Here is a 25,660-nt window from a genome sequence, read left to right as displayed (position 1 = left end):
TCGATTGACTCCCGTGGGTTGCTTGTGGTGATCAGGATGTCATCCGTATAGGCTGCGAGTTTGAAGGCTTGACCCTCCACTTTCACACCTGTAATCTGCGTGTTTGTTCTGATCATGTGGAGAAGGGGTTCTATTGCCAGCAGGAATAATCCTGGTGACAGGGGGCATCCTTGTCTCGTCCCTCTACTTAGGGTGAATGTTTCTGATGTTGCTGCGTTCACTACCACTCGAGCTCGGGGGTTTTTGTATAGGGACATTATCATTCCTCTGTATCTATCTCCGAATCCGAATTTGCGCATACATTCGTTTAGGAATGGCCACGAGACTCTGTCGAAGGCTTTTTCTGCGTCTAGTGCAATCATTACTGCCTTCTCTGTGCTGTTTGCCGTGCGGTTTATTAGGTGGCAGAGCAGTCTCGTGTTGTCCTGTGAGAGCCTGTTTTTCAGGTATCCCACTTGTGTATGAGGGTGGGTAGGTATGTGTTTATTCTAGCTGCCATTACTTTAGCGTAGATTTTGCAGTCTACGTTTATTAGGGATATTGGCCTGTAGTTTTGTGGGAATTGTGGGTCCTTCCCTTCTTTGGGGATGACAATAATGTTTGCCTCTGCCATTGAGTCTGTCATGCTTCCTTTCTCTGCACAAGTCTGGAATACTCTCACTAGTATTTCTTTAAGCTGCGTTTGGAACTTTTTGTAAAAGGTCACTGTGAATCCGTCCGGCCCCGGGGCTTTGTTGGGTTTTAGTGCGTCTATGGCCATCCCTACCTCTGCTTTTGTTATGTTTTGGTCTAGCGCCTCACTTTGTTCGCCGCTTAGCTTGGGTAGGTCAAGTTTCTCTAGAAGGCTCGCCCCTCCATCCTCCTTTAGTGCTTTGTCTGCGGTGTATAGGTCTTTGTAAAACCTCCTGAAGGTTTCGAGGATTTGTTTGTTCCCTGTGTGCGTTATGTTGTCTGTGTCGGTGATCGCTGCAACTGAGTGCTGTCTCTGTTTGGCTTTTAGGTACCCTGCAAGTGCCCTACCTGCTTTGTTGGCTGAGCATACGTTTATGGATTTGTATTTGTTTATCCATGTCGTTGCCCTCTCGCTTAATAGTCTGTTGAGGTCATACTTTTTCTTTGTTAGTGTTGTGAGTGTATTCCTGTCTAGTATGTTTGCGATGTGGTTGTTCTCTAGTTCCTTTATTTGTTCTTCCAGTTCTTTAATGTGTTGGTTCCTTTTTTTGTTCATTCTTGCCTTAATACTTGTAAGTTTCCCCCTTATTGTGGCTTTGAGCGCGTCCCACAGTGTCTCCTCCTTTGTGTCCTTTGTGTCGTTAAATAAGAGATATTCTTTGATCGCCTCCTCAATCTCCCCGGTGTTGGCGGGATCCTCAAGTATGTCACTATTGAGACGCCACCCCCTGTTCGGTAGCTCATTGTGTTTCCCACTTATGGAGAGGGAGATGTGGGCATGGTCTGAGACTGTTATCGGTCCTATCTCCGTTCTGTCCGTCAGGTGTGTGTGTGAGCTTGACATGAGGATATAGTCTATTCTGCTATATGAGTAGTGTGGTGCTGAATAGAATGAGTACTCCCTGGCACTGGGGTGTTGTAGTCTCCATGGGTCCGCTAGTGCAAGCTTGGTGCAAAGGTTTTTTAGTGTGTTCTGTTCTTGTGTGGCATGGCTTGGCCTGTGCGGGTGCCTGTCTGTGGCATTATCCATCGCCTCGTTCATGTCCCCTGCCATTATCACTAGTTCTCCCAGTGGGATCCTGCTGAGCTCGCTTTCTACCTCCTCCCAGAACTTTTTTTTTTTAGGCATTCGGCCCGTAGATGTTAGCTATGTGCATTATTTCCTCTCCTCTTTTGATGCTTGTGACTAGTCTCCTGCCTTCCGTGTCTGCTGCACTGCCCAGAGTCTTGAATTTCCCTTTCTTGCTTATAATGGTTATCACCCCTCCTTTTTTGTTGACTGCTGGTGAGCATACTATGTCGCTTATCCAGTTTGCCTTAAGTTTGTTAGCATCCTCTGTGGTCACTCTAGTTTCTTGGAGCACGTACACGTCGGCTTTGAGCCTATTCAGGTAGTCTAGTGTTTTCCGTCGCTTGACGGGGTGGTTGAGGCCTTTGACGTTCAGTGACACAATCTTGATGTCAGCTGTAATCTGTGCTAGGCCTTGAGTGTTGTGAGTAGTCATGGTTCCCCTATAGGATAGCTGCTCTCTGGGTTGTGACCTCTATATGATCTCTGCCTTCGGTGTGGACTCTCAGGGCTAGTAACTAAATTCCTAAATGGTACTTGAAGGAGAGGCGGAGAACTACTTGTAACCAGTGGAGGCAGGTAATTGTTTCTGGGGCAAAGATGGGCTGGGATATACTATTTATTTTGGACATTTTGATAATACCCCTCATCTGAGGGCCCTTCCTACTCTTCCTCTTGCAGGGCATATTCCTTTGGGACTCTCCATTAGTATAATTAAGTTGAACTGGACTAGCATTTAACACACTTTCCCCACCTCCACTGCCAATAGAGACACTAGATTGTAAGCCACCATCAGTTGAGTTCAAAAACGATCCCTCAACCGCGGGGTGAACATCTACCAACACCGGGTCCAGAATCTGATTAGGAATCATAGCGGATGCGTGAGGGCTAACCACTGATGCAATGCGACCTATAGAGGAGCGTTTCCCCGTAATAAGATCTATAGCCGTTTCTCGGTAAAGGCTATCTCCTTTTCCAAAATACCGGTCGCCTTGATTAACAAGCATTTACAATGCAACGGTTTCGCCTTTGGAAAAGTTAGAGCTATTGGCATTGTAAATGACAATTTTTTTATTTATGTGTTTGTTTTGAAAACTGATAAATAAATGGCATTGTCATTTACAATGCCAATAGCTTAATCTCTCGCAAATGTTACCCACAGAGAGCCCCCACACAGAGCCCCTCCACACAGAGCCCCCCCACACACACACCCACCCACAGAGCCCCCCCACACCCACACCGAGCCCCCACACACACACACCCACACAGAGCCCCCCCACACACACACCCACACAGAGCCCCCCCACACACCCACACAGAGCCCCCCCCACACACCCACACAGAGCCCCCCCACACACCCACACACCCACACAGAGCCCTCCACACACCCACACAGAGCCCCTCCATCAACAGGGATGATCTGTGGTGCTGCTGCGAAAGGTCACCGCTCAGGCATGTGTCCCCCCTGGTCGGGTGCCGTGAAGATGCAGCGCCTCATGCCTCCAGGGTGGTGCTGACGTTAAATTACTTTTTTTTCCCTCTCTGATGCTCACCTCAGCAGGCTCCCTCGCGTGCGGGAGAGCTGCGCGTCTTACATTCCGCCCGGCAACCTAAGGGGGCCTTTTGATGGACGGGCGAATTATCCTTTCATAAATGTTTACCAGGAATGGTTGTGAAGGGAAACCGTACGGTGATAACCTGCCAGGAAACCTAAGCGACCGGTTCAACCCAGAGGGCCATAGCAGCACCCACAGCTCCGAGGCCCTGAGGGCCACAGCAGCACCCACAGCTCCGAGGCCCCGAGGGCCACAGCAGCACCCACAGTTTCGAGGCCCCGAGGGCCACAGCAGCACCCACAGTTCCGAGGCCCCGAGGGCCACAGCAGCACCCACAGCTCCGAGGCCCCGAGGGCCATAGCAGCACCCACAGCTCCGAGGCCCCGAGGGCCATAGCAGCACCCACAGCTCCGAGGCCCAGAGGGCCATAGCAGCACCCACAGCTCCGAGGCCCAGAGGGCCATAGCAGCACCCACAGCTCCGAGGCCCAGAGGGCCATAGCAGCACCCACAGCTCCGAGGCCCCGAGGGCCACAGCAGCACCCACAGCTTCGTGTCCCGTGGGGCACAGCAGTACCCACAGATCCGAGGCCCCGAGGGCCACATCAGCACCCACAGCTCCGAGGCCCCGAGGGCCACATCAGCACCCACAGCTCCGAGGCCCCGAGGGCCACATCAGCACCCAGACCCCCGGGTCCCATGGCCCATGGGGCAGAGCAGCGCCACTGTTCCCGGGCTCAAAGGGAGGGACAGTACTGTGTCCCACAGCTCTGATGAATCGAGGAATGTGGCAGCATACACAGCTCCTGCGCCCCAGCGACAAAGCAGGTACACCCTGTCTCTCTCTCTCTCTCCCCAGGGCCTGCTCTGCCCCCTCACTGGCACCGATGCAAAGTTCCCTACTTACCCAAGGAGCGGGATCTCTCTCACCAGGGCTGCACTGTTCCCTTGATTGTCAAAGGTGGAGCGGTCGGTCTCCTTCCCCAGGGCTCTCTCCAGGGAGCTCACCGCACACCAACCGTCAGCGGTGCAGTGACGCGTCTCCATCGGGCTGTCACCCAAGAGCTGCCCTGCCGCCTGCACCCTTCACCAGCCCCAGTGCAGAAACGTGTCCGCATCACCGGGCCCTCGGGTTCTTCTCACCATGCCCACCCTGGCACCCCACCATCACCGTGCAGGGCAGTGGCTGCTGCAGCAGGGAGCTCGCGCCCTTCCCGTCACCCGTGTGGAGCCGTGCCTGGTTCAGGGTTCGCCCAGTACCTCTCAGCGACACCCGTGCAGCGCCGAGCCGGATTCCTCACGGCTCTCTTACCAGGGACTGTCCTGGCAGCTCCTCGTCTGCGCTGGTGCCCACATGTGTCACCCCTCGTCCAATATACATACCGCCATTCCCTCTCACGCAGACCTGGCACAGCGCCCTTTCGTGTTTACTCCAGCGTGTACAGACTCACCCTCACTAACACCCCTCCCCCTCATCTCCTCCCACACTCCCCTACTGCCCTGGGAACGGAGGAAAACCAGGCATAAGATGACCACAGACGATGGCTGGAGGGCGCGAGGGGTGGGTGCGCGAGGGATAGGAAGAGGGGGTGAAGAGGGTCACAAGGCAGCTCCGTCGGCACCCTGCTCCTAATGCCCCAAACTTTCAAAACAAGCACTGACAAGGCCAATAGATCTGATTTGTGTTTAAAAGGCGAAGATATTGTTGATAGTTAATGCACGTCCAATTGGCAACTGACCCAGAAGAATGAGTTCTTGGAACTCGCTTTACAGCTACGGCCAGCTTCCCCGCTGAAAGTTTACTTATGTATACTTAAATGGAAAAATCCCACCAGTTCTAAATGCAACACGTGTTACACACAGTATTTGACTGGACCGCCCTACTCTAATATTTACGGAAAGGGAGACTGATAAACTTTTCAAAATCGAAACCGGTAGAGACTGCGGACATAAAAAAAACAAGTCAGGTCCCTGGCCGGCAGCCACTCACAGCGCGGCCCGGGACTCACGGCATCAAGGGGCGGGACTTAAAAAAAGTGTCAGAAACGCCCACGATTCGCGTTCTGACCGGGTGAAAGTGTTTGACACTGATGTCTTCCAATGGCTAGCCTCCATTTATGGAGCTAGCCAATGGAAGACAGAGGCGGGACCAAAGCCCCATATGTAGGATCATAAGATTTCGCCCTGGGCGGAGCAACTGCTACGCAGTTGCTACGGCCAGGGCGAAACCTAAAAAGGCGTCCAGGGGACCAGTTACCACCCCGCTAGAAGTCTGCAATTGCACTGATCTTTCTTTTCCCGAACGTAAGGGCATGATTCAAGATGACAAAAGAGGCCAACAGTTTATAAAGGAAGCCAAAGATGAACAACAACACCTCCCAAGCAAAGTAAAAAAAGGCAGGATCAACAGGACAAGGGAGGTGGCCCAACCCAACCCAACCCAACCCCAGCCGACCTCAGACGGCCCGTCCTTTGCCCGGGCTTGCCCGGGCTTAGCCCGGCGTACACCCGCGCGCGTCCCCCGTGCGCAAAGACGATTTAAAAGGAGGGGGCGGGAAGAGGACCAGCTGCGGCAGATTGAGCAACGCACTGCCCACTGGTCCTCACAGTCCCGCTAGAGTCCCAAGTCACTCTCCTCCTCCGCCGGCGGCGGCAGAGTCAATTATCCAGATACTCCACACGAGCGGCTCCTGCGTAGCGGGGGCCGCGAGAAGTAGCAGGAATCCGGGGAAGAGAGGGTCCGTTAGGCAGCAATCCCACGGGTCAGCAACACGGTTCCCTGCGCACGTTTCACCACAGCAACACCTACTCAATTTGAGGCTTTAGCTGAATGGGAGGATGAGATGTTTCAATTAGAACGGGAGAGCAAAGGTATAGCAAGAGTGACCAGATTAGATATGGATTGAAAAACTCATGAAGATAGAATGCGTCGATGGAGACGTAGTGCATGTGATGGTGTTTATCCAGCAAGATTTGGTGAAGTAACTGCTAAGAATAATGCCCAAAAGAAAAATAATAATGCTGAAGAAAGTGATTTAGAAGATCCAGTTTTAGAAGACATTTATATTACAAACCAGATCAAGACTCCTTATAAACCAGCTTGTACTTGGTCTTCCCCGATGGTTCCTCCAGGAACTACTCCAAGTGCTCCTCCTAGAGAAATTATTGATGAGGTATCACCCAGATTATACCCGAATAATGCAATTACTCCTGAAAGAGTAGAAACCAGAACTAATTCTAGCATATCAGGTGAAAATAGAAATTATACTGAAACCCCAGTTCGCAGAAATGAAACCCCAAGAAATGTAATGAGAACAGAAGGTTATGGGGAAATGCCAAAAACTTCAGAATATATTCGAACAAAAGAGGAATTAATAAAAACAGTTAACTAAAAGCATGGAAGCAGTAACGGTACCAGTAATGATTGGTCCTGTTCAACCAGTATTTGATCAAAGAGAAATTAGACATTCAGCTTGGACTATTCCATTAAATGCAGAAATTCAGAAAGTGGCTGAAAATTATTTACTCGGATTTATCTGAAATTCACCGGGAGAAAACAATGATGCCTGATTTAACTTTTAATCAAAGTCCAACATGTAATACTAGAACACCAACTGGTGCAGAATCTGATACTGATACTCCAGAAAAAGAGTATAAATAAAATAGATTTAACGCATACTCCGCAAACCCCAAAGACTCCAGAAAATAAATTACTAGATGTTGCAAAACTGAAAGCAGATTTGGAGGAATTGATTATTGGCACAATTGGACCTGACAATTTAAAGCATTATCAGAATGGAGAATTATTGTTTATTTGTAAAAGCATACAATGGAAAACTAAAAATAAGTATGAACAGTTAGAAGAATTGGCTGTTGAACTGGAGATTGATTTGAGCAGGCAGAAAAATTTGGGTAAACATTACAGAATAGATTTTACTGAAAAGGATATTGAAAACATGAATTCTAATGGGACAATATTGCATATAAAGGATTTGATTGTGTATCTAAAGAGATTAGGAGATTTAAGTAACTGGATAGTAAAATAGACAAAGAAAACAGAGGAAGAAAGGAGAGAAAAAGGTGAAGTGGCAAATCAGTTTCCGATGAGAGAAATAGCAGGAGGTGGGTATGTACATGTCCCTTGGACAAGACAGGACATTTTATTATTCACAAATGATTTTCCTCGGCTGAGAGTAAAGCCTGTGGAGTGGTATCGACAGGTAGATAGATTTATCACGGTTTCAAAAGTTCTGTGGATTGATCTTGATGGATTCTTTGACATTGTTGTTCCGTCAGATCTTTGGACAGAATGTAAAGTTTCTGTAAGTTGGCCTAAAGAAGAACCTGCTCGAAATAGTATAACAGGTGCTCCATCATCAGATGTTATGGATCTGTATGATAAAGTAATTTACTGGTTGAAAAACAAGATTCCCACGAAAGAAGTTGATTGGGTTAAAATAGATAGAACAAATCAAGAGCCAAAAGAATCAGTACATTCATTTTATGAGAGATTACGGTTGGTACAGTACAGTGGCTATGAAAAATTAAGTGAAAAGGACATGAGCCACTTCATATATAGGTTTGTTTATGGCTTAAAACCTGAAATTGGTGAAATGATTAGAAACGGAATCGTTGGTTGGCAATCACTCTCAGTTGATATTTTGAGAAAAGCAAAATACTGTAGTGATGAGATAGACGCAAAACAGAAAAAGCTAAAAGAAAAAGCTATGTGGGCACAAGTAAAAGTGGCTGAACAAATTGCAAATTCGGAAAATAAAAATGTTAATCAGAATCAAGGTAAATTTAAGGGTAATTATAATAAGCAGAAATGTAATGTAAATATTGAAGAGTTAAAGCAAAAACTCCCATGTTTTAATTGCGGCGAAATTGGCACTGGAAGTGCAAATGTAAAAATCCGCCCAGAAATTTTAAAAATGCATCATTAAATCCACAGATGCAGAATGAGAAATCTGCAGCAACAGCTACAGCGACAGGTAGTAAATCAGCAGAGTCAGATTCCACAGCCACCACTTCCAAACTGTGTAAATGTGCAGAGGTACAATACAGAGACGGGATTCTGCGGAGGTGATCAGGTAAACAGACCGCAAAGAGTGAATGTGCCAAATGTTTCTCAACAATATTGGATGAAAGAAAATGGAGAGAGTGATTCTGAGGATTACTTATGACGGTGCCTGAGAGAGGTGGAAGAGTGTGTGCTCGGAGCCACTCTTGGGAGGTAGATCAGTCTGGTCCATTGTAAGTGGTAAAGTGAATGATGTAGAAATCACTTTTCTTGTGGACACAGGTGCTACCCGTTCTACTGTTAGATCAGTGGAAATAGAAAACCTGCCTCTCTCTGGGGATTCCATCCAAGTAGTTGGTGTAGCTAATCAACAAATTAAAACAGATTTAACAGAACCAGTTAAAGTTGAAATTGGTAAATTTAAAGACAAACAGATTTGTAGTATGTAACAGCAGTCCTGTAAACCTGTTAGGGAGGGATATTTTGTGCAAGATGAATTGCAAAATATATTGCTCACCGGATGGTATAGAGCTTCAAACACTTGAAGATGGGTTGTACAAGTTAACAATGTTAATGGTTGAAGCAGAGGAAAATAAATTATTTCCTGCATTTGATAAAGATAATCTTCCAGAAGAGTTAAAAGAGACAGTTAATGCTAAAATTTGGGATTTGACAGGAAGTGAAATGGGTTTGATGAAAAATGTTGACCCAGTTAAAAAAATCACAGTAAAACAAGGAATAGTTTTTCCAAACATTCCTCAGTATAAAATAAAGGCCGAAACTATTGAAGGTGTCATACCTGTAATTGACAAATTTATAAAACAAGGTGTTCTAAAAGAGATTGAGAGTAGTCCATGTAATTCACCGATTATGGGGATTAAAAAGCCAAACTGAACTTTCAGGATTGTTCAAGACCTGAGAAAGGTTAATCAAATAGTTGTTCCATGTTGCCCTGTTGTTCCAAACCCAGCAGTAATTCTTTATCAGATTCCGCATGATGCAGAATGGTATACAGTCATTGACCTTTGCAATGCATTCTTTACTGTTCCATTGCATCCAGAAAGCCAGCAACTTTTTGCGTTCAGGTTCCAGGATCGCATATTAGCATGGTGTCATATTCCTCAAGGGTAAATGTAAATGTAAATCCTTGGAAAACCTAGATTTACCTGGTAAGTCAACATTGGTTCAATACATAGATGACCTCCTTGTGGCTGCAAAAAAACAAGATAACTGTGCGACAGATACTATAACTCTTTTGAATCATCTGGCAGATGAGGGACATAAAGTGTCCCCTGCAAAATTACACTTTTGCAAACAAGAAGTAAAATACCTTGGTCACAGAATCGCAAAGGGAATCAGGCAAGTGACAATTGAGAGAATTAAAATGATTCCGGGAATGCAACCTCCAAAAACACAGACAGGTCAGAATGTTTCTAGGAATGGTTGGTTATTGTCGCCAATGGATTAGTGGATTTTCAGTAATTGCAAAACCATTGCAGAGACAGACAAAAGCAGACATAAAAGGTCCAATTACTCTAACAGAAATTGAATTAGAAGCTTTTGAAAAGCTAAAAAGAAGTCTGTGTGAAGCTCCAGCTCTGGGTATGCCAGACTATGAGAAGGAATTTGAGCTGTATTGCAGTGAAAGGGAAGGTTGTGCATTATCAGTCCTAATCCAAAGACATGGGAAACTGAGAAAGCCAATTGCATATTTTTCAGCAGTTCTTGATCCTGTTGCAAAAGCATTACCAGGCTGCTTAAAAGCAGTAGCTGCAACAAGTGTAAGCCTTGAGCAGAGTGAAGGAATCCTAATGGGATTTCCTGTAAAAGTATATGTACCCCATTCTGTTGAAATTCTTCTTACCAGAAGCAAAACACAGCACCTGACTAGTAAAAGGTTAACCAAACATGAAAAAACTATTTTGGGATCGGATAACGTCTCGATAGCAAGGTGTGTGAATTTAAATCCTTCCACATTGTTGCCTGATGGTACTGTAACAGAAATCAGGAATGAGAATGACATTGATCACAAATGCCTGGATGTTTTAGAATATTGTACCAAACCCAGGCAGGACATTAAAGATATTCCATTGCCAGAGTCAGATTTTGTTTACTTTGTTGATGGTTCATGCTTAAGAACAGATGAAGGTGTTCTGAGAGCAGCATATTCTGTCTGTACAGTTGCAGAGGTAGTTGAAGCATCATGTCTCGAAGGAATTCGTTCAGCTCAAGTAGCAGAACTAATTGCTTTGATTCGTGCATGTGAAAGAGCAAAATAATTAAGAATTACCATAGTGACTGATAGTCAGTATGGATATGGCGTAGTCCATGACTATGGTCAGCTCTGGTCTCAAAGAGGTTATTTAACTTCTGCGGGAACACCAATAAGAAATGCAAAATTGATCAAGAGATTGATCGATGGCATACAGCTACCAGAGAAAATTGCTGTGGTGAAACGTGCAGCACATAAAAAGGGCGAAGATTATATTACAAAAGGTAATGCCTATGCAGATGAAATAGCCAAACACTGTGCAAAGAACAATTTTTCAATCAATCGGGAAAAAGACAATGAACATGTTTTGAACTCACTAATGCTAACATCTGTAGTTGAGACTTGGCAAGGAGTAAAAGATTTACAAGATGAGGCAGATGATGAGGAAAAAAGACACATGGTTAAGAGCAGGTTGCAGACAGCGAGAAGATGAGATTGGGTTTACAAAGAGGACAGACCAGTTATGCCAAATAGCATGATTGCTGACATGGCTAGAATGTATCATGGTCCAGGACATATTGGAAGAGATTCAATGATTAGGTTATTTAGGCAGACATGGTTTAATCCAAAATTCAGACTGATTGCAGAATCGGTTCGCCAGAGATGCTTGATCTGTCAACAAATGAACCCAAACAGAAAAACAGTTGTGAGCATGGGAACCATAGGACGGGAGGGTGGTCCTTTCACCTGACTGCAAATGGATTTCATTGACATGCCTCCCCACAACAAGTTAAGATATGTACTTGTGATAATCTGTTTGTTTTCAAGATGGGTGGAAGCGTTCCCAACACGTTACAATGATTCAGTTACTGTTGCAAAATTACTTTTAAGGGAGATCATACCAAGGTACGGTTTTCCAGTGACTGTTGAAACTGATCGGGGAACACATTTTGAAAACAGACTATTACAAATGATTTGTGAAGCATTAAATATAAAACAAAAGCTACACTGTGCCTACAGACCAGAAGCATCAGGTGTTGTTGAGCAAGTAAATGGTACAATCAAGAACAGGATAGCAAAGATGTGTCTAGCTACAGGAGTAAAGTGGACAGATGCACTTCCACTTGTTTTGATGTCTTTGAGAAGTACTCCTGATAAAAAGACAGGTCTGAGCCCTCATGATATTGTCATGGGTAGAGTCATGAGACAAGCATTTGTACCAGTAGGTAAATTGATGAGTATAAATGATAGCGTCATTTTGGAATACTGTAGGAACCTTTCTGACGTCGTGACTTCTGTGTTCCATCAGGTGGGAACCGAAGTATTTACAAGAGACAAGGAACAAGCTCATGATCTGTTACCAGGAGACTGGGTGAGGACAAAAGTTCACCGGAGAAGAAATTGTCTAGTACCCAGGTGACAGAAAACAAGACAGGTGATTCTTGTCACAACAAATGCAGTAAAGTGCAGAGGATTGAAGAGGTGGATTCATGCTAGTCACACCATTCGTGTGCCAACACCTGAAAATCCTGACGAAGGTGACACTACAACTGATACAGATTCTGAAGAAGAACCTGAAAGAAATCCAGATCCTGAAGATCGACATCTGGAGAGTTCAATTGCGAATGAGGCATTGAATGAAAATAATGAAGAAATCGTGATACTAGACTCAGAAGATGAAGAAAATCTGCTAGAAAAAGAAGCAGAAGAGTCTGATCAAGTGGAAATTCAAAATCAGGAGAGTACTGAAAAGCAGATTGGAAGCTCTGAAGGCAGGAATACAAATTCTGAAACTGGGAAGTTGGAGGTAATTGAAGAAGAAGAAGAAGAAGAAGAAGAAGAAGAAGATGAATTACCAAGTACCAGCTATAAGGATGATGTTCCTAACAGAGTGAAGCTGCCAAGTAAAGAAGTACCTGAATCTAGAATTGAAATTTCTGACAGCGAAACTGATGAAGATTCCGAAATAAGACATTTTAGAAAGAGAGCTTGGAGAGCAGAGTGTAACACATCTGAACCAAAGAGGAAATTGCCAAGAAAAGGGGATAACTGACCTAATGAAAATGAGGGACTAAAATTCAAATTGGTGAACAGATCAAAAGAGCAAGTGAACGAAGTCTCTAGTCAGAAAAGTGACTGATAAGAAAAATCAAGCAGGAAAGAAAATAGAAGTGATTAGTAATAGAGCAAAGAGAGTGATAAAACCGAATCAGAAATACAAGTCCCCTGAGTGGACATACATAATCATCCCACCTGTGGTGGAGGTGAATAGTAGTAGTCAGGAAGATTTAGATGACACAAGTGATAATGATTGAAGTGGTTTCTGTTTGAGGATTGGTTTTTGGCATAAGGCTGAAGAAATTGTGTTAGGTGACACAAGGTCGAAGAAATTGTGTTCGCTGGAAAAACACATTGGTGTAAGACGCAAGGTCGAAGAAAAGCTGTTAGTAAGTAAGGTTTTCTTTTAAAAAAAATAGGGGGGTGTTAGAAATGTTAGATTTTTGTTTTCTTTGAAAGGCTTTTATTCAGAGTAAAAGATGCCTTTTGTTAACAGTAACTCAAGATGTTCCATTCTAAGGAGATGTTGCAAAATGTCTTTAATCTGTGTGATTTTATTAATTCTGGTCTGGTTAATTTTAGCTGTCATTTTCCCCTTTGGAATTGACAAGGAGACGTACAAAGCTAACATGACAAGTAAAGTTATGGCTAAACAAGATAACCATGGTGCAGCAGGCAAAACTAAAGTTATTGATCACAAGCCAGAGATCCACCAAGATAGATCTGTTGGTGATTTTTCTAGTAATACTTTCTCAAGACTTCTTTCTGAATATGTTAGGGTTATGGAAGTTAAAGATTGTTACATTTGTGTGAAACTACCTGCTTCGGTTTCTGAAAGTGTGACATAACATGCTTCCCCTTACTTATGGCATCACTTGCAGTGTAATAGCTAGTCTGTTTTATCAAACAGGTCGTTTAGAGTACTATTATTCTAATTACGACTAAATCTTTGCAAACTTGAAAGTTGATAAAAGCTTAAATAAACATGCTAAGCAGATGAGGGAATTTTTCATTGTTACTAATGAACTCACTTATGAGTATGCTTTTAGAAACAACTTAACTTGTAAATTGAGAGCTGAGGAGAAATCTTTCTTAAACTTAGTTGAAGAGAGAAGAGCAATTTATAAGAGAAATGAAATGCTGAAACAAACCAAATCCAAGTTTTGGCAGATTGAGGATGAAAAGCTTAATGGTAGAATAGAGAATGTTGCTATTCACATAGATAAACCTGTTAGTGGTAAGCTTTGTATTAGGAGAGACAATACGCTTTTTAACAATTACTTTGTGGGTGCAAGTCAATGTGAGGATACTTACCAAATCCTGGGTGGATGGGGACTCAAAGGTGGCAAAGATCCAATTGTTCCTGGAATTTATTTTGTATGTGGAGACAAAGCTTACAGCAATCTCCCAGACCACTGGTATGGGACTTGTTATGTTGGTCTAGTTTTCCCAAAGATTTTTCATGTAGACAGAAATGAAAGAGGTTCATTTGAAATCAGCAATCATCTGAATAGATACAAAAGAGAAAGTTTTTCAGAAATTTTGGGAGATATTTTTGGTGCAGTAATACCTTTTGTGGGTATAACCCTGAATGCAGTTAACATTAGAAAATTGTCCACAATTGTTGACAGACTGTCCACTGATACTGCTGGTGGTTTTCAGCTAGTGGATACTGAAATCATTGCCATGAGAACAATGGTTATGCAGAATCGTCTTGCCCTTGACATTCTGCTAGCAAAAGAGGGAGGAGTTTGTGGAATTTTACATGTCCAGCATTGCTGCACACACATTCCTGACAAGAGCCAGAATATTGAATGGTATATTAAAAACATTACAGAGCTTCATTCCGAAATTGCACCTTTAGAAGATGAGGATTTTTCGGAACGCCTGAGCAAAAGATTTGCAGCAATCAAAACCTGGTTTCAAGAGATTGGTAGTTCAATTTTAGGCAAAATACTGACTCCTTTATTAGTCAGTCTTTGTGATACTTTTGTTGAAAATCAGTTGCATGTTACACAAGAGAAAAGTATTTAAGGGAAAAGAAAAAGGATATATAAACTCAGAAAGGAACAGGAGAAAGATGGAGATGGAAGAGTTTCGTAGAACCCAATATGAGAGTTGCAGACAAACAGCTGAGTCAAGAGTTTAGAAATACTAACATTGTGATCCAAAACATGTTCAAAGGTTAAAATTTTGGGTGTAGTTTGGCGATTTTGAAATCACCAGATGAGGGAGTTGATGGAGCGAGGTTCAGAATAATATTTTGTTCTGACTCGCAAAGGTAAACTTCCATAATATCATAACCGTATTAATTAGTGTATGTTGAAATGTACTAATTAACCTAGTTTAAAATACAAACACGACACGAGGGACTAACATGTGCTCTATGTTGCAACTGCAAGTTCATGAAAAATAATGGATTAACCTTGTCTATTGTCTTTGTCAGTATTAAAGGCGGCTGATTAATTAATGGCATGTGCTTATTTGTGTGTGCTTATGTTATGTCTTTTCGTCTTTATGTGGCATAAGCTTGTGAACAATTCTGCGGCCTAAATGAAGGTTGATATGAAACGCAGCTTTGTATGCTTTGGCTAGGTAACATTAATTAACGGGTTAATATTTAGCAAAGGGGGTGGGTAACAGAATAAGTTTTAATTCTTTAATTAATTATTGTCTTGTGTTTGTTTAAATAATAGTTTTCGAATGGGCCTAAGAAATGACTGGCAGTGCTGGAGAGAATGTGAAAACTTGACCAGAGTGAAGATTTCACTCATTTTTTTTTTGTAAATATCTTTTTATTGCAGCAAAAATAGTGATAACGTTACAGTATATGAGTCATCTCTGCTGGTAAGCAGTCTCTTTACGAGTTATCATCATTCGTTTCACACAGCTCTGTAGCTCACACCCCGGAGGTCGAGCAGCGCAAAAGCAGAGAAGTATGTGCGGATGTTGGAGTCCCACTGAACAGTTGTTACCAGCTTCCTAGTCAATACAGTGCTGCTTTGTAATCCTCACGCTCTCACCCCAAATCGCGTAGCCTAGAGACATGTCGAAGCAAGGGCTTCTCAACCCCCTAACCCACCCCGACCCCCTCCACCTCCCCCCCCCCTCCCGACCTATCCCCCCTTCCCCCCCGACTCCACCCCCCACCCTCCCAGGCATGCCAGCTCGTCAGCAAATGCAAGGTCACAGTTATCCCGATCAATGCAGACTCGAAGTAGCCCAACAGGAGTAGCCAGCTAAAGACTGGTAGTTCTCACTCGGAAGTAGGGGGATAAAGGATGGAGCCTAGGACGCCACCTCTCCGGTCAAGCGGTCCGCCGGGGCAGGGCTATGTGCCGGGGTGTCCTCCTCCTCCAGGTCTAACAGTGTGAGGTCCAAAATCAGCCCCTCCCACGCCCTGGCCTTCTCTATCGCCGTGTCATTATCTGTTCTAAGTGCGGCCTGCATGCGGAGTTCCCCTTCACATCTGGCCCATTTGAGCAGCTCAGCCTTCCATCTCCCCACCACAGGGCCCCTATTCGCTTTCCATTGGGATGTTATGGCACGTTTCGCCAGGAGCAGACCCAGGTCTAAGAACTTGCTAGTAATCTTGTTCTTCGATGTGTGTGGGAACCAGTGCAGGATGCAGTGTGTGAAGATTTCACTCATGTGCAGAAAAAAAAAAAAGCTTTTTGCTGAACAAATCAACATTTAATGCAGAAGCCGTTTTGGTCGAGTTGAATGTGTTCTTGGAGAAAAGTCCAAGGACAGGAAGTTCGAATTGCCTGCCAAGATTAGGAAGTAAAGTTTTTTGCTTGGGCGAATGTAACATTTTCGAGGAAGCTAAAAGGATGGAGAAACTAAGAACAATAAGGGCTTATGATGAGGCCCGGACTTGGTCAGGAGTGAATGACCTAATGGTGGACTGACAGGGCTCAGCCAATAACAAGTTTGGATTTTCAGAAAAGAATGCGAAAATTAGTTACTTTAGCTAGTCAGAAAGGTATAAAAATTGCCCCCATGGGCAGGAGGGCGCTTCTCGCTTTCAGAATCCTGAAGGGCGTGACGTGCTGACAGACTTTTGGCGCACATAAGGATAATAGGCCTTAATGACTATTTCTTTTTAGATGGAGCAAGTTTTAGACAGGGAAAATAAAACTTAGGTTTTGGAAAACTGATTATTTGCTTTAATTCATGCTAATTGATAAATCTTTGAAATGTCAGTCTAATATGCCTATTCCTTAATAAAATGCTGCTTATTTGCTAATAAAATAAAGACTAAATAATTGAAAATGCTCTTTTTGATTAATAAAGTAAAATAAAATTAGATTTTGAAACAGGGGGGGGGTAAAATTGCTGTTACAAATTGTCAATAAAAATATTTTTTTTAAAAAGATTTTGAAACGACAAGCTGGTTTTGTTTATTCACGTCTAGTTACCATCAGTTGATCCATTTACCTTAGTGACTTAATTGAAAGGATATGTGCATAAAAACCATGGTAAGAGATGATAAACTGCAGATGTATATAAATGTGTAAATATTTTGTGAATAGGTTCTGATTAATTAGGTCACATGATACAGTTGCCCAAAAATTGTCTCGTAGTTTTATGGGCCTTGTGAGTGATTAATGGTGAGTATCATGGTGTTGGGTAAGCGTTGTTGAGACAGTTTTTCTATAGGGGTGCTGCATCAGCCTCTTTCACATAGTTTACTGAAAAAGTAAGAAAGGAGGTTATGCTAGTCTGTGACGTGGGTAGGGCAGATATGGAAGTGGAAAGCTACAATTATGGTAACAAACTACTCCAATCAAGGAAAGCATAGCCATTGTGGTCTGATGAAGGGTTTTAAAGTCATTGATCACTCATAATATTTTGCACCCTATGCTCTGAAGAGATCCCCCCCTCCCAACATACCTAGCCACAGAAAAAAAATTCATATTGACCAACAAGATTTTACCATGGTAGGAGTAACACTTTTAAAGTCAAATAGCAGGATAAAGCAGTATTGTCCGATTTGTGAACTTGCAACACATGAAAAGCTAAGTCATTCCATTGGGATTCATATATTAACGGCTGGTTGCCTGTATCCCACACCCATTATGTAAAAAATATTCGGGCCAGATTCACTGAGATTTAAAAAAAAAGTGTGGTATAAACTACCCGTGACCACCATACAATATAGATAAAGGATACTCTACAAAACAGAAGCCACATGCGGTTTTCTTAATTTTGTCCAATCCCATGACTATCTTCTTGACATCCCCGCTTTTGCTGAAGAGCTCATAAATTTGTTCTTCTGTTGTGTAGAAGGAAAGGTTCCCTACATACAGAGTGCTGCTGTGTTTCAGTAGCCTCTCCTGATCATATCGGTTACCCTAGTAAACAGAGGGAAAGAAACAAATTCAAGCAAATTAGAGCAATCCACATTCAAGACTGTATTGAATATGGCGGAGTTCACACAGAGGTGGCGTGGTATGCAAAACAGACTAGGATGCACCCTGAGTAATTAATTACCAATGGCTAAAATTAATTGGATCATTCTACCCATCACTTTTTTGTAAACTTTAGTGCAACACCCTTAGTAAGGCAGATATGCCCAGATGTAGCATAGATACACCTGTGCACTGCTGTGACACTGAAACCAATCTATACCAGGCTGACGAGCCCTAAAAAGGGCATACTGCTGCTGCATTGTTTATGGAGGACCTAGCCTGAAGTCCAGGCTAGACTATTCCCATTGGAGCAGGGTTAAGACAAGAAGTATTAACGTACTTGGGAAGATTGGGCTGCATACTGAGGGATATACTTGGAGCATTGCACTCTACCACAATGGTCGGTGGAGGCTGAAATCTGTACATTTGGTATATGATATGAGGTGGAGTTGGTAGGGAGCGGGAGGAGAGGTACATCAGGCAGGTAGTAACAAGAATGTCATATGTGGGTGTTTGTTTCTGGAAGAACGCAACTGGATGCAAATTCTCCCACTCTCTGGAAGTGAGACGAGTTGAGTGAGAACAAGTATGTCATAGACTGGCCTGAGCGGACAACCAGGCGTTGGAGGACTATGGTGTGGTGCTGTTTTCGTTTTGTTACAGTTGTGAACTGTGGGACATTATAGGGGTGCGGCAATATTGTTTGAGTATCCACTGACCCAAATGCATATCGGCCCGTGGGCAGACAGATCCAGTTTCTTGCCACCAATACCTATGTTACCCAAAGTAAATTAAATAAAAGGTTTTGAAGATTAAAAAAACAAACAAAAAAAAAAAACACAAACAACAACAACGCCATATTGCTGGGTCCAAACTGAGGTGGCATGGGGTGCAAAATAACTATGGTCTGGAATGTAGACTGAGTAATTGCCCGTAGCTGATATTGATTCAAGCATTCCGTCCAACACTTTTTAGTATACTTCAGCCTCCTTGTGTAATTGTAGAGTCTTACACGGGCCGCACGTGTTATTAACAGTTGTCCTGGTGCCTTCTCACACCAAATGTTTCCATGCAAGCTTCCATGATCCATAAAATATGCAATGGGTCCCATGTAATGCAGTTATTGCTATACTACAGGCTATAAAAGGTTAGATAGTAAAAGTTAGATAGTAAAAGTTTAAAAGTTAGATAGTAGTTTGTAACTTCTTTTTAACTTGGACAAGTCGAGTTTTGGGAGGTGTGCATCTCACCTAGTTACTCCCATAATGGGTCCAATCACCATACAAAACATTTGCATCTTACGCTACAGGGGATGCAATAACATAAAGAGAATCTGTGTGCTTAATTCCCACTCTTCAGAATGTCAGATGGGAGTTGGAGATCATGCGAGAGATGGAGTTGCACCACTGTCTCTCATCCGAAAACTCTTAAGTGGTTGGAACCTACATCATTATGCAAGTCACCACTAAAAAAAAAACTTTAAAGAGGGGAGGGTAGAGGGCTTAAGAAGTAATGCACAATTATTGTTCCACTTGTGTTTTGTATCATGTAAGCTCCAGAAACAAAAAAAAACGAGTTAAAGAAACAACGAATTCAAGTAATATGGAAAGATTCCAATAAATTATAAAATTGTTCTGCCCTTACCTCGACAGTACGGGCACAGTTGAAAATGAGGTTTCAGGTAAATATAAAAGTGTTAGTTTACTATAACCTCTTATTGTTTGAGGTTGTGTTGGGTGAAGCCATGTGAAATACACGTTTGGTAAGTTTCTCTCTCTCTCTCGCTCTTCCTCTTTCTAACTCCAATGATAAAGATCATTAGATCAAGTATCGCACAATGACCTGCAGGGGCTCTTATGCAGTCCACATAATGGATAATGGCGCCACAAAGATCTTTGCAGAGCCAGTGGAGATAGTAAGACTTTTTTTCCACATCATAATAAACCACCCCATTCGTAGAAACGAGAAAATGAGAGGGGCCTATTAACCCTACAGCAAGCAATATTTCTTGGGATCACTGTCTGTTATGTTATATTGATTGGTCTAGCTCACTGGTATCCAGGCGCTTGGGCGGGTGTGTAGGTTGGTGGTCCCCAAGATGCTTAGGGAATCTCTCTGGCTCTTAGTCCTTTAGCTTTTGCGTTTTTCATCATTTCGACCCCATTCCTCCGATAAAGCAAGTATCTATCCCTAAAGCAAGTATCTATCCCTAAAGCAAGTATCTATCCCTAAAGCAAGTACCCACCTCTCCCTACACCACAGTTCTGCTGTTTGCCCCTCCTGCTTACCCTGAAGTGCTGGTCCCGATACTGACTGAGCTCGACGTAGGTGTCACTCTTTAGCGGGGTCAGCGCCGACATGTTTACGCCTCCACTCCACACCAGACCAGAAATCCAACCTGCCCGCTCCAAAACTTACCACAGAGATGCCTGAAACTGACCAATCACAGGCCACGTTTCAGACGCTCAAAAGACTGAACATAGAAATAGGACGCAATATTTTCGCTCCAGAGAAATTCATCACACTGTCGTTTTATATTAGCGTCATTACAGAGATTGACGCTTTCATGCGTCGGGGATCAGCAAGATCTCCCTTTATTAAGTCCTTGGGTCAGCAGTACCTTGCTCGATTAAGGCATTTTTGCACACCTCGGTTGTAAACCAATTACAATTATTTGGCGTGTATTGCAATAATTACACTTTTTTAAAGCGCTTAAAATGAAGCAGTATGACATTTCAACATGAAACAATTATATTTGTTTTTCTACACCCTGAAAAGGGATTTTGAGGGCTCTAATCATCAATTTACTATCAACTCACAACATTCAAAGATGGCAGCTGCGTTTTGAATCCGAGGAGAATAATTTGTAGTCCTCGGTCTTTTTACGTGTCATATAAGAAACAGCCTTCAGTTTGAATACGGCATAGCTGTCAAATGTCCTAGGTTCGCGCTTGATGAGCTGCTCAAAGCCAGGTTTTTAGGTCTCGTGACCTTAAATGCGCGCAAGCGCATTGAGGAACGAGAATTCAAGTGCTCAAAATGCTCATGAAACCACCAGCTTTTTGCTGGCGTTTTCATGCAGTTCATGTGAACCACGTGTTCAAACATGAACGCGCATCAGCCTCCCTCCATTTGCCGCACAGCACATCAAAGGGCTTCGCCCAGGGTGCGCTCTGCGGCTTCTCGGCTTCTCCTCCCCTAACTTCCTTGCATTTCTCCTCCCCCTCCCCAGCCAGCTTCCCCCAGGCCGTGTTCCCTCATCCCTCGCACCCCCTCCTCCTTCAGCTTATCACATTCTTCAAACTAAAAATGCGTCCCCGCTTGTAGCATGCAGGGGCCTAAAGTGATTGCATTAACCAAACTAGTTTTCCTACCCAATTTTTTTTCCCCGACAGATAAAGGTAAGTTGCATTTATATTTTCCATTTAAGGTATGTGCGTTGTATTGTGTATGTCTGTACGTAAACATCTACCAAAATCCCCCAGGATCAGAGTTCACTTACTTTTATTTATGCACTTTGACTGCTGCCCAGATCAGTGATGAGTGCTTGGCAAAGAATAAATAGTAATAATAAAATACATTTTCATGCAGATTTTAATAATGCTAATCAGTAAGTGGCCACATCAAAGGCTCTGTGCCACTTTCACCCACACAGCAACACTTACAGACACGCAACGCCACTCACACCCACGCAAGCCCGCTATCATCCACGCAACACCACACTCACCCACGCAACGCCATTCACCCAAACAACACCACTCACACACGCAACGCAACTCATCCACGCAACCCCACTCATCCACGCAACCTCACTCATCGACGCAACGCCACTCATCCACGCAACGCCACTCACACACGCAACGCGACTCACACACGCAACGCCACTCACACACGCAACGCCACTCACACACGCAACGCCACTCACACACGCAACGCCACTCACACACGCAACGCCACTCACACACGCAACGCCACTCACTCAAAGCCACTCACACACACGCAGTGCCACTTTCACCCACACTGTGCAGTGCACAATAGGTCTCGCAGTAGGAAAGTTGGAGCTATTGGTTTTGTAAATGACAAAGCCCTTTATGTTTTTAAAATGAAAACAAAAATAAAAGGCATTGTTATTTGCAATTGTAATAGCTCCAACTTTCCTACTGCGAGACCTATTGGCAACGCCAGTGCTTGATAGATGAGCGTCAGCTTTTTTCTTAGTCTTCAATAAATTCGAAATAAATCAACGTGTGAAATACACTCAGGTTATTTACACTTTGTGTGCGAGCTAGTCATACGCACCAGCTTTAGCTTTACAATAAATTGTGCAAACAAATCCAGTGTCCATATAAAAGCCAAGAGGAACAAGCATTGGCATGGCCAATAGGTCTCGCATTTGGGACCTTATAAGTATTTAGTTATGCAGCACAATATCCCTGGTGCAACAACATCAACTGTTGCGTTGCTAAACACTTATAAGGTCCCAGACATGAGACCTATTGGCTATGCTAATGCTTGTTTACTTTGGGTTCTGGGACATGTAGTCCTGTGTGGATAATGGAATAAACACAGCTGCCAGTTTTTTTTAAGTCCATTCCTGATGTGTTACTCCAGTAAAGGCCCTTATCGACGGCTTGTTTTAACATGGTGCATGAACTGGGGACTTGTTAGGGCTCACGGAGGGAAGGGAGTGGGATGCTGGGAGTGTGAAGTGAGAGGACGTTTCACAGAAGTGCTACATAGCCGCCAATTTTTTTGTTTGCTTATTGGTGACATTTCTGCGTATGCAGTGTGTTTATGTGAGCAATTTAAATGCCTTTTTATTATTATTATTGAGTTTTATATAGCGCTACCTAGAGAGAGGTATCAGAGTGCTTTACATGATAGGGGAGGAAGGGTCATTGAAGAGTATAAAATACAATATTAAAGTATTCAAAACACTCACAGAGGTATATAACAGTCCTGCACTAAGGTAACAGCATTAGTGACCAATTCAAAATGTGCGAACATACGTGACAAGAATTTTCAATTCTATTAAGGACACGGAGGCGAGGATTATGCTTTCTCATTTCTTTATTAGAAATGCTCAGCAGCCAATTAGAAAACAGTAAGAAAAAACGACGATACTCATGAGTACCAGGGTATCACATGACAACCATAGAGTAACCAGTATAAAAAGCCCCAAAGTCCACAGAGAATACCATATCCTCTTTCTTTGGGGACTAAAACAGTTCAAATTAAAAAAATCCAGTCCAATATGTAGGTTGAGGAAGAAGGAAAAAAACAGCGTCAAACAGAAATCCACCGCGAAGAAAAGCCGGGTGCTTGCAGTCGGAGAGGAACAGAAATCTGAAGATGACTGTCAGGCAGGCCAAACCAGGCTGGACAGGAACCTTTACTTAGGATCAGAACCTGAAAAGAGATATAGAATCGTAATACCCATTTCCCTTATTATGGAACGAGATCAACAAACAGGGAGGGAAAAAACAAGAAGAAAAACAAATACATTATGCAATTTGCAATAATCAAGAATAAAGTCAATTCATGCAAAAACAGAAACATGGGTGGGATAATCCTCGCCTCCATGTCCTTAATAGAATTGAAAATTCTTGTCACGTATGTTCGCAAATTTTGAATTCTATGTCAGGACCGGAGGCTCCGATTATGCTTGTTTAAAGCTGATCCACCACAACAGAAGCAACATTTGCAATTGGTTTAGTTTATAATAAAAAGACTTGAACACAGAATCAGATGACCAATCAGCGGCCCTCGTGATGTCAATTGTAGTCACTCCCAAAGAAAAAGCTTTGGAAACCATAGCCCCACGTGCTGAATGAGCACCAAATTTGGAAACATCAATACCAGCCTCATTCATGAGCCATCGCACCCAACGGGCTAACGTAGCTGGGGTCACAGGACGAAAAGGCTTTTGTAGAGCAATCAACAATTGACCCCGCATATCTTGACGAAAAGGAGCAGTACTCACCTCATAATCTTTAACACATTGAACCACACAAAGTTTTGGGTTGTTGGGAAAAGAAGGATAGGTAACTGAAGACGTATTACATTTAGTGCAGCTGAAGATAGCAAAAGTCACACCTTTAGGTGAGAAACTACGACCTGCCAGGTCCAGAGCACGAACATCTGGAACGCGTTTGCAAGAAACAAGACACAGTAACATAGTCAATTCGCTGAAAGTTGCATGCGGGTTAAAGAAGAATTGGACGGCCAGGCCTCCAAGAAACGCAAAACCACTGAAACATCCCATAAGTCAACATATTTTGGAGAAGGCGGTTTTACCAGTCGAATACCCTTAAGCAATTTGGAAATTAAAGGATGCTCACCAGCAGGCTTGCCATCAATATTAGAATGACCCACGGAGATGGCAGAACGTAAATTATTAACTGTCCGATAAGCAATCCCAGACGAGGCGAGAGAAGCAAAAAGTTCACAATCAGAGAGAAATCCGCTGAAGTGAGATTCACCTCCCGTTGAGCACACCAACCACACCATCGTTTCCAAGCCCCTGCATAACGTTTGTGTGTGTTGGGGGCCCAAGCCTCACTGATAAATCTGGAAGCGTCTCTTGAAAGACCTGGGACTTGCCAGTGATCCCCGAAACCCGCCATGCAACTAGGAGAAGTTGACCTGATTCGATCAGGGGATGCGGATTGTTGAGAGGGTCCAGCAAGAGATTCCACCGCTGGGGAAGAAGGAGCAGCACTGCACAACTCATTTCCAGGAGAACTGGGAACCAAGCTTGAGCCCTCCACAGAGGAGTGATCAGAATCAGCTCCGACTGATAATGCTTTGTGCGAGCCAAGACCCTGGGAATCATCATAAACGGGGGAAAGGCGTAACACAGGTTCGACGGCCAGGTCTGTAGAAAATCATCTGTGGCCAGGGCTTCCGGATCTGGACGCCAGCTGAAAAATAGGGGAAGCTGAGTGTTGAGGCGAGATGCAAACAGATCGATGTGGCATGGACCCCACACACGGGAGAGGGATCGGAACACTCGAGGATGAAGCCTCCAATCGCTGAAATCCCGAAGATGTCGAGAATTTCAGTCCGCAATCAGATTGGTGTGACCGGGGAGATATTCTGCAATAACTGTGATCTTCCTCTGAAGACAAAAGTGCCAAAAATCTTTGGCGATTTCCGCCAAAATTCTGGACTTTGCTGAAACATTGTCCATGCGGAGGAGTATGCAACAGTTGGTCTGACGCGGAGCTAGACAACGGATCGCAAAAGACCCCGCCAGCAGTTCCAGGCAATTTATATGAAGAGATAACTCCTCCTGAACCCACTGGCCTCCCGTCGAGATTTGACTGCAACGCAGTGGCGGCTGGTGACATTTGAAAGTGGTGAGGCGTAAAATGATAATCATACTGCATCATAGCAAGCGAGCGTAGCGAGGCCACCGAGGTTCAGAGCTCCTCCTGTTCTTTGATGCATGATGCATCTAACGTGAGTTCGCAATGTTCAAGGGTCAGTGGACAAGCGTTTTGTAAGAGGTGGCCAATGTCAAGCCATGGATTCCCAAAATGTGCCAGAATTTTGCCATCAACATGCAAGGGTCAGCATTTTGCCAGAGGCAGGCTGATGGACACCATCACACCGACCAAGCATATTCTGCCTATGCATTTATTTGACAATTCAA

The 25,660-nt window shown here is 43.7% G+C and overlaps 1 protein-coding gene across 1 annotated transcript in view; it reads right to left on the bottom strand.

Annotated features, from left to right (window-relative positions):
• Positions 1-20,449, bottom strand: part of NCBP2 (nuclear cap binding protein subunit 2) — a 33,012-nt gene extending 12,563 nt beyond the window's left edge. The window contains exons 1-2 of the mRNA XM_078666508.1: positions 20,292-20,449; positions 17,765-17,946 (exon numbers count right to left, since the gene is read on the bottom strand). Of these exons, the coding sequence (XP_078522634.1) occupies positions 17,765-17,946; positions 20,292-20,363 (254 nt within the window). The 5' untranslated portion in view covers positions 20,364-20,449. The remainder of the gene's footprint in view (positions 1-17,764; positions 17,947-20,291) is intronic.
• Between the last annotated feature and the right edge of the window lie 5,211 nt (positions 20,450-25,660).

This window comes from Lissotriton helveticus, chromosome 11, assembly GCF_964261635.1.
Source record: "Lissotriton helveticus chromosome 11, aLisHel1.1, whole genome shotgun sequence".
Lineage (NCBI taxonomy): Eukaryota > Metazoa > Chordata > Amphibia > Caudata > Salamandridae > Lissotriton > Lissotriton helveticus.
This window is presented reverse-complemented; position numbering and strand designations above follow the sequence as displayed.